General features: G+C 37.8%; 1 protein-coding gene across 1 annotated transcript in view; it reads right to left on the reverse strand.

Moving 5' to 3' along the window:
* CALCR (calcitonin receptor) overlaps positions 1-14849 on the reverse strand; it is a 157876-nt gene that overhangs the window by 76059 nt on the left and 66968 nt on the right. Inside the window, exon 2 of the mRNA XM_072412873.1 lies at positions 647-734. Coding sequence (XP_072268974.1) covers positions 647-733 — 87 coding nt within the window. The 5' untranslated portion in view covers position 734. The remainder of the gene's footprint in view (positions 1-646; positions 735-14849) is intronic.

Genomic DNA, 14849 nt, shown 5'->3' on the forward strand with positions numbered 1-14849 from the left:
CCTTGGAGAGGTTTATTAAATCAGGCCCTAGTATGCAAATACCTGGGTGACCTAGCAAACCTAGATTGGATTTATTAAAAATCATTTGCTATTAGTTGGCAAGTGTTTTCAGTCCTAGACCAGATCCATTCTAGGATTACTGGGTCACCCAGGTTCTCCCATATTAGTTTATCTTCTCCATTCATGGAGAGCTTCAATAAATCAGGTCCGCTGTCACTGAGTTATAAAGTAACCAATTCTTCTACCTTAGTGGAGGTCTAGACTTTAGCTTCCATACAGGAGCACAAAATGTGTAACCAAAAGAGAGAAACATACCTAACTATTCATAAAACTACAAAGACATTCTGTTTTTCTTTAGATGTGCTTGTTCTTTGCTTGTGCCCAAGAGCCAGTCATAAATAAAGGAATTTTTATCTATGTGGATTCTAGAAATTACTTTTTAATATAGATTTGAGAATAAAACATGGAATAGAAGCAAATGTAAATTGTCAAGATCCCTACTTATCTAATTTCAATGCTCAAAGGACAGCGGCATAATCAAATTTATTGTTATATTTGCAAGTTTGCTTACTTTACCTATAGTCAATGAATCTAGGTGTGCTGCTAATTTACCTTATTATTTAGAAAATGATTTGGAAATACTTACAATCAAAATAACAATCAAGAAGAAGCTGCAGGAGTTTGCTTTTCCATCCATTGTTTGTTTCATAAATATAAGTTCCATAGTTGTCATTCTGTGGAATGAGAAGAAAACAAGTCATTAAAATTCATATTCTGTTAACATGCAGTAAAATTTATTGACTTCCAAAAAACCAATCTTGCATGACAACAAAACTAAGGTGAGATCTGCTTTTATTGGGCATTGCTTGCGTCTCTCTGACCTGGAATTAGAAGGTTGCATGGCACAGTTTAGGAAAAGAAAGGGTACATCACATTGATTTTTTGGGGTTTGTACACAATTTCACTGTTTAATGCTCTTTTTTCATGTACATGCTTATTAATATGCAGGTGGAATAAAAGTAAGAGAATTAAAAGTACCCATTAAAGTAGGGCTACCCTTGCACTGGTCAACCTACTGCATCCAAACAGCACAAAATGTTTTGGCTCTACATACACTTTAATGCTGCAAAATCCAATTACATTAAATGCAAACGTGAACTGAAAAACATGATAAATGTAACAAAGCAGAAGAAGCCAGAGCCAAGTAAGCCAAGTAAGCCAAGTAAGACCCAGGTCCTGTTTAAAATTACATTGACATGCTACAACGTATATAAGGATTTACAGATTGGGTTCACATATATTTAAGTTCTACAAATAAACCAACATTTTGGAGCTGGGTTATATGCCAAACAGCCAGTGTAACGTATCACTGTACACATACAACGGACATTTTCTGGAAATGAAGGAAAGGAAGAGAAAGGTTAACATGGAAATTGGAATTTGTTCAACTAGATATTCTGCAGGTTTGATAGAGATATGCCTTTAATCCTGCAATGACTAAATCTCCATAGTTCTATTCTTATGTGCTCAGAAAGAACATTAAATTATGATCAGTCACAGCAGTTCAGTGTCAAAGAGAGGAAATCAGAATTCTGCAGCAGCACCGTTTTAACAAGGCCAGAAAAACAAGTCTGTTTATAATGTTACAACTGTTAGATTAGTAATTCATCATAATATTAAGGAAACATTTACACACTGGTTCTTGGAGAGAATGGCCGGACTTCATCCTGACCTCTATGGGGTGTCATTTTTAAAGTATTGGATCTGACATTCACCAAACATTCCCTGGTGGAGCAGGCCTAACCATGACTCTCTGTTTCTTGTCTTGGTGCCACTGTGCAGAATAATTATTGTAAGGAGAAGCACAGATGTTGGGCTGAGTGATTGATATTTTTAAGGCTTCAAGTCTACCTTTTAGGAGTGTATTACGCATAAGCCTGTATTGATGACTTTCTGGCTTTATAATATACAACGGTCCACATTTTTATTATCAAAAATGCAGACCTGTAACTGCAGTCATTCCATCCCTTTGCATTGGTGCACACCCCCATGGCAGGTCCCAGTAATTTACCTAAATGTCCTAAAAAAAGAACAATTTCACCTTGGTCATGGACTAATGTATTCTGATGCTCCTATGGAAAAGTATGCATTTCTTCATAAATTCCAGCACAGGCCATTTTTACAATGCTGCTCATAACCACCAAGATGAGGTGGTAAGTTTATCTATCAGGGACACAATAGGCCTGATTTATTAAAGCTCTCCAAGACTAATGTGGAGAAAATCTAGACTATCCAGCAAACCTCGAGTCGATTTCTGAAAATTTATTTGCTAATAATTGGTAAATGTTCTCAATCCTGGACCAGATCCATTACAAGTTTGCTTCATCTCCCAGGTTTTTCCATGATAGTCCATCTTCTCCAGTCTTGGGGACCTTTTAACTTTATGTAAAAGACAGCCTCACTTCACTGAAGGAGTTTCGATATATTTGTGCATGGCTGCAGTGAATCAATGGACTTCTATTTACTTAACTTTGTACATGAGATGAAGCTCTGCAGACTTCAACTGTCCAGTTATTTGCTGGCAAAAATCCTGTGAAATCCCTTGCTAGGTGAGGTTTTAGGAAGATGGGTAGGTGAGTTTGAAAAGATGAGTTGCTCTTTTACCTTCCCTAGCGGTACATTTCTTTCCAGATTTATATGTCTAAAAGCGGTACATTGTTTTTCATGAAAATGTATTTTACAGTATGATATAACAGTATGAGTATAATAAAGTTTGAAACATAAACTAACATAAAAATATTAAATTAAATAAATAAAAAATACATATTATACTCATATATATACTGTGAAATAAATGTTCTTAAAAACAATTTACTGCTTTTACACATATAAATCCAATATATTGCATTCAGTACAGTTATTTTGTATTGAATGCAATACAAATGAATTTTGAATTTCCCGCCCCGACCCGCCGGCAACATACACACGCACCAACGCTACCGGGAACTCCCCGGTGACTCATCGTGGGCAGAAGATGCTGAAGAAGAAGAAAGAAGAAGGGATTGCGGCGATGGACAGCGCGGGACGACGGCGGATCAAGTAAGAGCTGTATTTACTATCTTTTCCCATAGGTTTACCCACCCCGAGTGTGACTCGGGGTTACCACTTTCAGCAACTTTTTTCTACTTGAGTCACACTCGGGGTTACTGCTAGGGGTGGTAAAGGAGCAGAAGGTAAGAGCAAGATGAATAGGATGAGGAAGAGAGTTCAAGGCAGTCGGGGCAGCTCTAGAAAAGTCTTTGAGGCATGCATGTGACAAGGTTAAAAGTGAGGAAGTCATTTTTAGGTTAGTGGAGAGAGCGGCTAGGGTGGTATTTTCTATCAGGTCGGAAATGAAAGAAATCATTTTTTCAATCATCATTCATTCGGAAATGAGAGGGACAAGAACTGTGGAGGGATTTGAAGGCAAAGTACAGGAGCTTGAATTTGATTCTAAATGGAAATGAAAGCCAATGAAGAGAACTACAAAGAGATGCAGCAGAAGAGGAGTGGTGGGAAGGATGGATGAGTCTGGCTGCAGCATTCATAATAAATAGTAGAGGAGAGAGACGAGTTAGTGGAATACCAGAGAGGAGGAGGGTACAGAGAGATAATAAGAGCGTGTACAATAATGGAAATATATATAACCCACAATAGTAGCATCACCTTACATTTGGTAACAGAAGTGGGGTATTTATACCCCCCTGCACAATCATTACACTTGGCACTATGGTGCCATATGTGGCTCAGACATTCAGTGGCGCTGTTGTCTTGGGTTGGTGTGTATCTAAAGCCAACACTATAGAGAACACTATGGAGAAGTCCACATTCCTCATTTATGTAAATCAAAAATTTTGGAAAGTGTAGTTAGGCTTTAATTGTGTTATCTTTTATAAAAAGTTATCAATTGAAAAGCTGTGAGTTTCTTTATTTGTCCACAGCTGCCCTTTAACAAGCTGCAACCTAATAATTCCAACAGCCAAATGATAGAGAATGATAAGTTATGAAAGTTACAAGTATTTTTATTTGCTTTTTTATTCACTTAGGATCCCAATCTATGCACATCAGACTGATCTGCATTGTCTGCTCGTCCTTGTTTTACAGATATTTAAGCTGAAAGATAGAGCAAATGTCAGCATGCAGCAGAACGTTCATTGGGCGATGTCAGTTATAGTCGAATGTGGAAATAAAATGATTTGTGCTTACAATGCCTCACTGGTCAGCTGCTCATTCTGCTGTAACAATAAACACATGCTCATGCTTGCTGTAAAAATAAAGAAAGAGACAACAGGACGCTTACCAGAAGAACTGGAGACGTGGGATTGTCTGCTTCTACAGATTCCATATAAACTCCTTGAGTAAACCTTGAAGGTTACTGGAAATGTATTAGGAATTTATAGTAGATGAAAGTCCATTGTTTTATTTTAGTTATATATGCGACTGTGGTCAATGTAAATGTATATATATACCAAAATCTATTGTTCAGTTTCTCTGGCAGAATAACTTACTGTATACAGCATTCATTAACAAATCATTTTTAATAAACCTGTTATGAATATGTTAGGGCTTGTTCTGATGGATGGTTGAACTTGTGGATTCCTAGCGTTTTCTTGCGTAAAACACGTGGAGGAACTGCCATTCTATCCTATCATCATCTCATAAAAGGAATGCAGGTAAAACATTTTATTTCCAGTTATTTTGCTTTTTTTTGGTGCTTATACACTACGCACTGTGTCTCATGGGTGGTGGGCTGCAGTGATGGATCCTGTTTTTTAACATATCTATACTATATATATCATATCTATACAAAGAGCATGGTAGGTACAAATCAGTCAAATGTAGGTGTCTTCTTGTTGTACGCATTTTACAGGTAACTGCTTCCCCAGGGGACATACAAAGTGTAGGCAATCAAAAGCACTCGTAACTGACACTTAGTGCAGATATAAGTTTTAGGCCAATAATATTATTTTATTATTAATATTAGACAGGATTTATATAGCGCCAACAAATTATGCAGCGCTGTACATTAAATAGGGGTTGCAAATGACAGATGAATACAGACAGTGACACAGGAGGAGGAGAGGACCCTGCCCAGAAGAGCTTACAATCTTGGAGGTGGGGGAAGTAACACACAATAGGAAAGGAGATATTTAGTGGTAGAAAGTAGTGACGATTTCAAAAGACAAAAGAATATGGGTAGGCAAGTTTGAAAAAATGGGTTTAAATGAGCAGAAAGTAGGAGCAAGCTGAATAGGATGAGGAAGACCATTCCGAGAATTGGGGCAGCTCTAGAGAAGTCTTGTATCCGTGCATGTGATAAGATTATGAGTGAGGAAGTAATTTGTAGGTCATTGGAGGATCGGAGAGCAGCTAGGGGGAGATTTTTTTGCCAGGTGGGAAATGTAAATGGGACAAGAACTGTGGAGGGATTTGAAGCCAAAGCAAAGAGTTCAAGACAGTCGGGCAGCTCTAGAAAAGTCTTTGAGCTGTGCATTGTGACGAGGTTAAGAGTGAGGAAGTTATTAGTAGGTCATTGGAGAAGTGGAGAGTGCGGCTAGGGTGGTGATTTTCTATCAGGTTAGAAAGGTAAGTGGAACAAGAACTGTGTAGGGATTTGAAAGCAAAGCACAGGAGCTTGAATTTGATTCTAAGGTGAAATGGAAGCCAATGAAGAGAACTACAAAGAGAGGCAGCGGAAGAGGAGCGGAGGGAAGGACGGATGAGTAATTGCCACACACAAGAAAAGCAAGAAAGAGACTAGAGTGGGGAAACAAAGAAAAAAAAAAATGGAAAAAACTGTTAGACCAATACTTTGTAGACATTGATTGGAAACACATGAATAAGCATGTCTTTTGGTCCTTAAAAGATCACTGGTGCAATAGTCAATAATCTAAACTTCTGTTGGTACACATGAAACAAGAGGACGCACCAACTGCCACCAATCACACAATATGGACTTGTGAGAGACCCACGCTACCGACACTTCCAGTCTTTCTGGATTATTACTTCTTTAGAGTTGTAAAGAGAGCAGCATATTCATTTTTATGTAATATTCCTAGGGGAAGGCAGGGAAAATTAAAAGTTGCACTTATAAAGCATGGAAAGTAAACATGAATGGAAAAAAAAATAAAGTTTTTCCTGCTCTGGGGGCTAGAGGAACCCCCTGTCTTCAACTGGCCCTGAAAAAATGAACAATTTAATGTCTGGTATGTATAATGAGAAATAAGGGAATGGCAGCTGCACCCTAATCAAATTTACACAAGCAGTCTATAATTTAGCCAAAGCATTTAAAGCCTTGCAGCTTCACTGAACTATAGGCTAACAATCTGTAATTAGCACTAGGGATCTAACCCAATTATATATTCTATATTCTATTATATAAGACTATGACTGTCTGTTTTTTAGTAGGGATAACTTCCAAGTTTTCCAAAATTTGGGTAGTTGGAGAACTTTCATTGCACATTGCTTGCAGAGTTTGTAAACAATGATAAATATGCCAATGATGAACATCAAACATAACAATCAGCTCAGTGGACTACTTGTTCCCACCCATGTTGCCTAAAATCGATGACATGTCTTATAAATGATAATAATCTTATTTCTAATAGTTGGTAAACTGGAAATAACCTCGAATCAATGATGCCTCCTTCATACAACAAGAACTGAACCGTCTCAGAGCTTTAGCTCCAAAATCTAAATTTGTAAATGTTTCTGGTAGTTCAGTTTTCATTCGGCACTAAACAACTGAACAGTTCTTTTCATTTTCATTAATCTAGTAAATGGCTCAGAAATAAATGTCGACTTTAACTACAGCTTTTATCAATAGGTTTGTGTCAAAACAAGTCTGCTATTTTATGCTGAAATTTCTATTCAAAGAAAGCGATTTAAGTCCACTTCCACAGCCGCTGGAATGAAATGTGCAATGTTTAAGGAGCTGGCTAATTTTTAGGTCATTTATCAGCTTGTGAAGTCTTTGTAAACAGCGGCTGTGAATTAGGAAGAAGTCAAAACATATTAATCACTGCAAGAAGATTATTTAGTAATGAGCGATAGCCTTTCAGTAACATGAACAGCAATTAGCACTTGGGATCAATTTATCAAAGGATGGATAGGCTTACAGTTTTTATTTTTATATAAAGGTTACCAAAGTAGTTTAGTAGTTAGCTTTAGAAAAATGGAAAAAAAAGAAGACTACTCATATTTATTAATCACAACGCCCCTGCCTTGGATCTTTGCTTTGTTGAAGAACTATGTCATCAGAAAAATCTACGGCATTCAATACACTCACGTGTGTCAGATTCCTAGTTCCTAGGCTTTGGTTTTTTCAAATGGAGAAATGAGCTATAACATGTGTAGGTGGACCAGGCAACCAGCACACTTGGTGTGACATGGATGTGAAAGATTCATTAGGGCCACATAGCTCTTCAGGACTGCAGGCACATATGATGAAAAGATAAGTGTTAACATTCTCCTTTTACAAAAATTAAAATAGTTTCCATGTATTGTTTGCATATGTTCCTTCCTTTAATAGAAGCCTGGCAACTAATAATACAAATTAAAGGTCCTAGTCAAAGAAATATTATGCTTACCTCTTCATTGGCCTGTAAAAATCATTGGAATTTAACACTTTCAGGACTTTCAGAACTGATTTTACCTTCTGACCTCATTATGGAGGAAATATAGAGATTGAATAATGGAAAAGGGGCACATGGAAGGAGACACGGGCATCCCACACACCTGAAAACTGGGGTCTTTGGCATTCCTAGCCAGGATTATTATTATTATTATTAATATTATTAATAAACGGGATTTATATAGCGCCAACATATTACGAAGCGCTGTACATTAAATAGGGGTTTACAAATGACAGACAAATACAGACAGTGACACAGGAGCAAAGGACTCTACCCCGAAGAGCTTACAATCTAGGAGATGGGGGAAGTAGCACACAATTGAAGGGGAGATATGTAGTGGTGGGAAGTAGTGACAGTTTCAAAATACAGAAGAATATGGATAGGCAAGTTTATAAAATGGGTTTTGAGTGATTTTTTAAATGAAGTGTGTTTTTTAAAGAAAGGGTCTAAAAGATTACAATATAAGTAACCCAACATTTTCATGTGATAACCTTGGAGAACCCATGGAGAATTGCATTAGTTCCTGTGATATGTCACATGCATTCAAATGATTTAGGTTTGTGTGTAACGGGGTCAGAGCTCAAAAACAAAACTGCTGGAGTAAAAACAACTCCTATAGTAATTTTACTACAGTCTGGTTTATTGGTTGTCATGAGAGGTAAACAATGGAACCATTTTACACTTTTTTTTTACTTCCCAGCAACAGTGGAGCATCAAATAAACATCTCCATCACATACTTTGCTCACTCACCATGCTATTTACACAGTGGCCTCCCTACATGGACTGACATCTGGCAGAACGTTGATGTTGAATAGAGGGGTTGGTTAATCTATCAACCAGTTCAAATAGTCAGTATTTGCATATTAACCATCAGACATTTTTTTCCAAACATTAAAACACAATATAAACAAGAACTTCAGGCACTTGGCACAGTGAATTCATATAGTGCTTTTACATGTATACTTCATCTTTGCTTTGCACATTAAATTGAAAGGCTGAAAAGCTAAATTCAAAGTTCAATCAAGCATTGTTAAAAATCTACATATTCCTGTTTCACTTATTGTATATACTTGAATATAAACCAGCCTAAATATAAACTGAGGAACTTATTTTTACCTAAAAACATAGAAAAATTCCTTGACTCGAGTATAAACCTAAGGCACAAAATGGAGCCACAACTGCTAACATTTGAAACAGTATTCAATAGAAAGGCCAATAAGGTGAATAACTGCATTCATGGTGGAATTTTTAAAGATTTGTTTAAAAAAGGGAGAAAAATAAAATCACATTAGCTTAGTCTGAATATGTTGTTTCCCCCTTTTTCAGTATTTTTCTACTTTTGAGTTGGTTTTGATGCGTCTAAATTAGTGGTCGCCAACCTTTTTTGGTTCCGCGGACCACTAAAATCACCTATACACCCGCATACATGGGGAGCTGGGTGTCAATTAAAGGGAGAGAAACCTCCCCCATAGTGATGGTATTGTGACATAGCCCCGCCCACTCTTTTTATTTATGTCCAGGGACACAGCCCGCCCACTTTCCTAAGTCTATGACTTGTACGGGGGATGTGTTCCGCAGCTCTGGCCAATGCATCCCCCCCAGCAGGGTCCTTCTCCCCCCCCACTCAGGGTGCACTGGCCAGAGCCGCAGACCCCCAATATTTTCTTGCGGACCACCGGTTGGCGACCTTTTGTCTAAATGATCTTTTGTGCATTACTGTTGGCCACCAAGAGATGGCAGTATACTGTTATATAAAGTGTGTGGCAAACTCACTTCACATTTAAAGTGGTTAACAAATATATCGCCATCTACTGGTGTGACCTGAGTATATATCAAGATTTTTTTTCTAATGCATTTTAAGGTAAAAAAAACTGTTTCTGTTCAAGTATTTTAATGGACCGCTTGTTAAAGCAGGTCTACTGTAACAAAATGAAGTTTATTGTCATAAAGAATGACATTCTCTGTCACACAGTCTCATCTAGCACCTGCTTCCAATAAGACAATTAAACAGCTTTGTATAAGTAAAGAAGTAGCACCCTGGCCTCTGCAGTGCTAGGTCCCAGGTTCGAATCTCAGCCAGGACACTATCTGCCTGGAGTTTGCAGGTACTCCCCCGTGTCTCCTCCGGGTACTCCAGTTTCCTCCCACATCCCAAAAACATGCAGTGACGTTAATTACAACACTGTGTAATATGATGGTGCTATATAAATACTGTGCAATAATAATAATAATAGCTACCGTAAAAACTTATACTTCAAAAAGACCACCCCAGTATCGATTCCTTCTGCTTTCGATGGCTATTTTTATTTTTTCACTGCTATGTGGAAACTTAGTGTATAGACAGACTTTATATATATAATTTAAATATAACTTTATCAAAAAGCTGTGAAAAGTGGGTTTTTTTTATAACAGGACACAGATAAATGGGTAAGACGATCGTTCATTTTCAAAAAACAAAAATAAAATACTGAAACTTATAAATAATATAAACGAGGACGTCAATCAGAGGTCTACTGCAAAATGATTAATTTTTCGATGTTTTAATTTGATGGTTGTTAAAGAGAATAACTTGGAAATGTTATCCCTTCCTCAAAAAAAGGTAAAAATGTTGCATTTTTATAATACCCCTGTGCTGTATACAACACAAGATGCAGGAAATGTGATTATTGTAATTCAGTTGTTGGCTACAAGCACAAACCTCAGCAATATTTTTCAATTCAATCATTTTTTTATTGAATGTTTCAAGACAGAATGCACAAATATTGTAAAATGAGGGTAAGTACAGAAAGCATTTGGCAGAGCACAGGCCATGTACAGATGGATATAATATATTCAGAAGAAACAATTACATAGCTGATTAAAAAAATGCTCCATAGCAAACAACACTGCCTATAGCAAAATCATAATGCATGCATTTTAGGTAGATGTGATAATTAATGAGGGATTGTGAAAGATGCTCTTGACAATTTGGGTTATTGAGCAAGATATAAATAGAAGAAGCAATAGTTAAAAAAAGTAAAAAGAGTCACTAAAAAAACGGGTGGAAATAAGAAAGTAAAAACTTGCTAACAGGGAATTTTGTGGCCAAGGTAAATCTACAGAGCATTTATAGATAAAGAAGTGTATGTCACATCGTCAACATTACAAAGTTCGGTTAAATATAACCAACTACTGCAAGACATTCTGTACAATGAGCCGGATTTACCGGAGCTCTCCAAGGCTGAAGAGGATACACTTTCATCAGTGAAGCTGGGTGATGCAGCAAGCCTGGAATGGATTTCTACAAAGTAATTTGCTATATGTTAGCAAATGTTTCCAATCCTGGACCAGATTCAGGTTTGCTGGATCACCCAGCTTCACAGATGAAAGCGTATCTTTTCCAACCTTGGGGAGCTTTAATATGTCAGGTGCAATGACTTCGATAAATGGCAATCATGGTACATTTATAGTCAAAGTCAGTTGGAAAAAAATGCATGCAAGGACCAACATTATTCTGGCCTATTTGCTGCAATCTTCTCTTTGGCTATGAACCATCTTGGTTTTACCTTCAAACATGCTTAAGTGAAGTATTCCCGGCTTTGGATGTAATTTATTTCTCAAATATAAACATGAATATTTAAAATGTAAACTGTTGTAGAGTGATTTCAGCAAGTATCTAGTTTAAATAGACAGCAAATGAGTCTTTGGCCAATGGTTTCCTTGCAATAATGGCTGTAAATCAATAAAGCTTTGTCTACAGGCTTTGTATCCCCACCAAATGTGCCCCTCGGCCAAAATTTGTATTGCAGCTTTAATTCTTTACAATTTTTTTTTAATATAGTATTATGTACTTAGTATTGATTCTGTAGCCAAGGACGTGTGAAGTCAGTCTAATGACTCCAAGGATTCTTTAGGTTTCCTATAATGGTGGCACACGCAATAGGACATTTGTGCCTATCTCAGGTCAGTTACCACTAACACTAAGGCTCTGATTTATTAAAGCTCTCCACGGCTGGAGAGGATACACTTTCATCGGTGAAGCTGGGTGATCCAGAAAACCTGGAAATGTTTTGAATCCTGGACCAGATCCATTGCAGGTTTGCTGAATCACCCTTCACTGTTGAAGGTGTATTCTCTCCAGTCTTGGGGAGCTTTAATAAATCAGGTCCTAATTATCTATTTGTGTATCTGTACGGATGGCATTCTTCCCACCAGCAAACAATGAAGAAGAAGGCTTATGACAAGGTTGCTCCTTCAATGTTATTTTCAATCAATATTCCAATTCATTTACAAATTGATTCCTTACAAACAACTAAAGGTATTCAATGCACCATCTGCTTGTTCAATAATCAATCTGCATGGCCATTATATCTCAAAGAAAAAAGAATCCCCTGGGATGCAGTTGGCAAATATTGGATATTTAACTGGATGTCTTTTCTTGTTTATTGATTATAATATGATTGATCAAATATCAATTATGATACAAAAGGTAGCTTTGGTTTTTACCATAAAATGTATTTGGCTGATCCAACTCATATTTACATTCTACCCAAATATCAATCAATCAATCAATATGATCTACAGAGTCTGAGGAATTAGACCAGTGTTGTTCAATAGGGTTATGTGGAATGCTAGGGTTCCTCCAGAGGTTTCTGGGGGTTCCGTGAGCAATTTCTGCCTCTCGGGTCAGTATAAGTGACACCAATGATCTTTTTGGCTATCTGTAAGGGTGACATTCTTCCCAATGGCCAACAATGTAAGATGTATTTTTCCCATTGACCACCACACTAATGTACTATGAGCTCTGGATATAGTAATTATACCAAAGGTTACCTAAAACCGAAATGTTCTGTCATTCCCCCCATGTTAAAAAGGTTGAGAAAGGATGGATTAGCTGTTTTCTAATCGATTGAAAATATCACATTGTGTCTACATGCAGTAGGCCAATATGTCTTGTATACCGTATTTCTTGTTGATTAATTTGTCCACCACATCCCAGAAGATTCCTTTTTTTTTCTCACAGTTCCAGATAACGTTGTCACAGCTACAAAGCATTTGCCATATGAGTTTTGTAAATGATTCAGTTTCTCATTATCTACAGTCAGTTTCTAATTATCTAAAATTCAATTATGTATCCCAGACTTTTGACAGATCTAATACCCCAGCTTTGCAGGCTTTCACAAGTTTCTTCTCCTACGCCAGCAACAAGCAGCAATAAGTTTATGCTCAAGTTTATTAAAGTTGTCAGTTTCTTCACTGCAGAGGTTTTTATAATTGCTTGCTCAGAAACTTATCTGATGAAGTTTGAGCCTTATGTTCAGAATGTGAAATATTATAATGTTGCACAGTCTTACTAGTCTTTCGGTTTCTTTCCTAACTTGCCAAAACATTTGTGTTCAGGAGAGTACCACAAATTGATTAATACGAACACCAATATAAACCATCACTTACACTGATTCAACATATGTGGTCAAAGCATAAGTTATGCTTATGGGACTAGTACTAATTAAAATAGCTGTGTAATACCTGCAGCATGCAGGTAATTTGGTGACCTCAACTGACCACATCTGTTGAATCAGCAAGTGATAATTTATGTTCAAAATGTAGTGTTAATTAATTATTATTATTGGTATTATTTTTAATAATATTAATAAACAGGATTTATAGAGCGTCAACATATTACGCATCGCTGTACAGTAAATAGAGGTTGCAAATTGCAGATAGATACAGACAGGGACACAGGAGGACCCTGCCCCGAAGAACTTACAATCCAATAGTTCATATTTATAGATTATCTATAGGTGTTTCTCCTGAGGAAGGGATTGAAAGTGAAACGCGTAGAGAAACACTACTTAAATCAGCCTGTTCATTGTGGTTCATTTATGACTATTTACAATTTTGTGGTCACATTGACTTCTTTAAAGTTCCACATGTTTGACTAATAAAGGTAAAAGCAGACATGGGGTAAATTTATAAACAATTCACTGGAAGATTGTTGCAATTTTCGCAAAGAAATGCATGACAAATGTCAGATCTGTGTTAATGTCCTGTACTGTGCTTCAACTTTACAACTATTGGGAGCCACCAGAGCAGAAAGTGCATTATTTTTACATTATAGGAGCATTGTCAGCCAGTGGGAAGTGTTTTGTGGTTCAAGGTAATTGATGGTCAGAGGGGTTAAAAAAACACTTTCCTTCCACTAAGTCCAATGTGAATTGTTTCTCTCCAGCTTCTCCTTCTTTGCCAGAACTATGATCCTACTGTCAGTCAAGAAATCACTGAGTTGTAGCCATAGCCAGGTGCTGAAATAAGTAATCCAGCAGTCTCCTAGAAAAGGGACATGGCCTGTCCAAGGTACATTGAGATTGTGCCTAAATCCTGGGACAACCCTGCAGAATAACACAAAGTTACAGCAGTGGTTCCCAACATTTTGGAGCTTGCGGACCACAAATCTCATGGACTCCGGCCCGTGCATGCACAGGGAGCCGTGTGTCACTCAAAGGGGAAGAAATTTCCCATCAGAGTGATGTCATGATGCCAGAACCCCCCAGAACCCAGGTCTGAGCCTGTGATGGGACAGTAGGCGGGTTTATAAGATATCAGAACCTGCCCAATGCCCTCAGCCTGTGATGCGTTTGGCAGACATGGTCGGCAGCTCTGGCTGGTGCGCCCCCCGAGCAGAGTCCTTCTCCTGACCCCAATGTGGGGTGCATTGGCCAGAACCGCAAACCACATGTCAAAAGACCGGGGTTTGGGGACCCCTGAGTTACAGGGTATGCATACAGCAATGTTTTTCATCCAGGGTTCTATGGATCCATAGGGTTCATTCGAGCTGTTCTTTGAGCAATGAACAGTTTGGTCTTTTACATGTGACACCAATGATCTTTATGGCTATCTTTCTGGGTGGAAATCTTCTCTCTGGCCAGCAATGTAAGGAGCATTATTCCTACTGAATACCCCACTAAGGTACTGTGAGCTTTGGATATTGTTACCATTGTCAGTGGTTCCCTAAGACCTGAAAGTTTTTTCAAGTCTTCCCTTTTGTTAAAAAAGTTCATTAAGGATGGCATACAGGACTATTTATCGCAACATAGGGGTTAGGGGTGTAGCAATGTATGACATAGGGCAGTGTTTTTCAACCGCTGTTCCGCGGCACACTAGTGTGCCTTGAGAGATCTTCGGGCGTACCGTGGGAA

This window comes from Pyxicephalus adspersus, chromosome 5 (genome assembly GCF_032062135.1).
Source record: "Pyxicephalus adspersus chromosome 5, UCB_Pads_2.0, whole genome shotgun sequence".
NCBI lineage: Eukaryota > Metazoa > Chordata > Amphibia > Anura > Pyxicephalidae > Pyxicephalus > Pyxicephalus adspersus.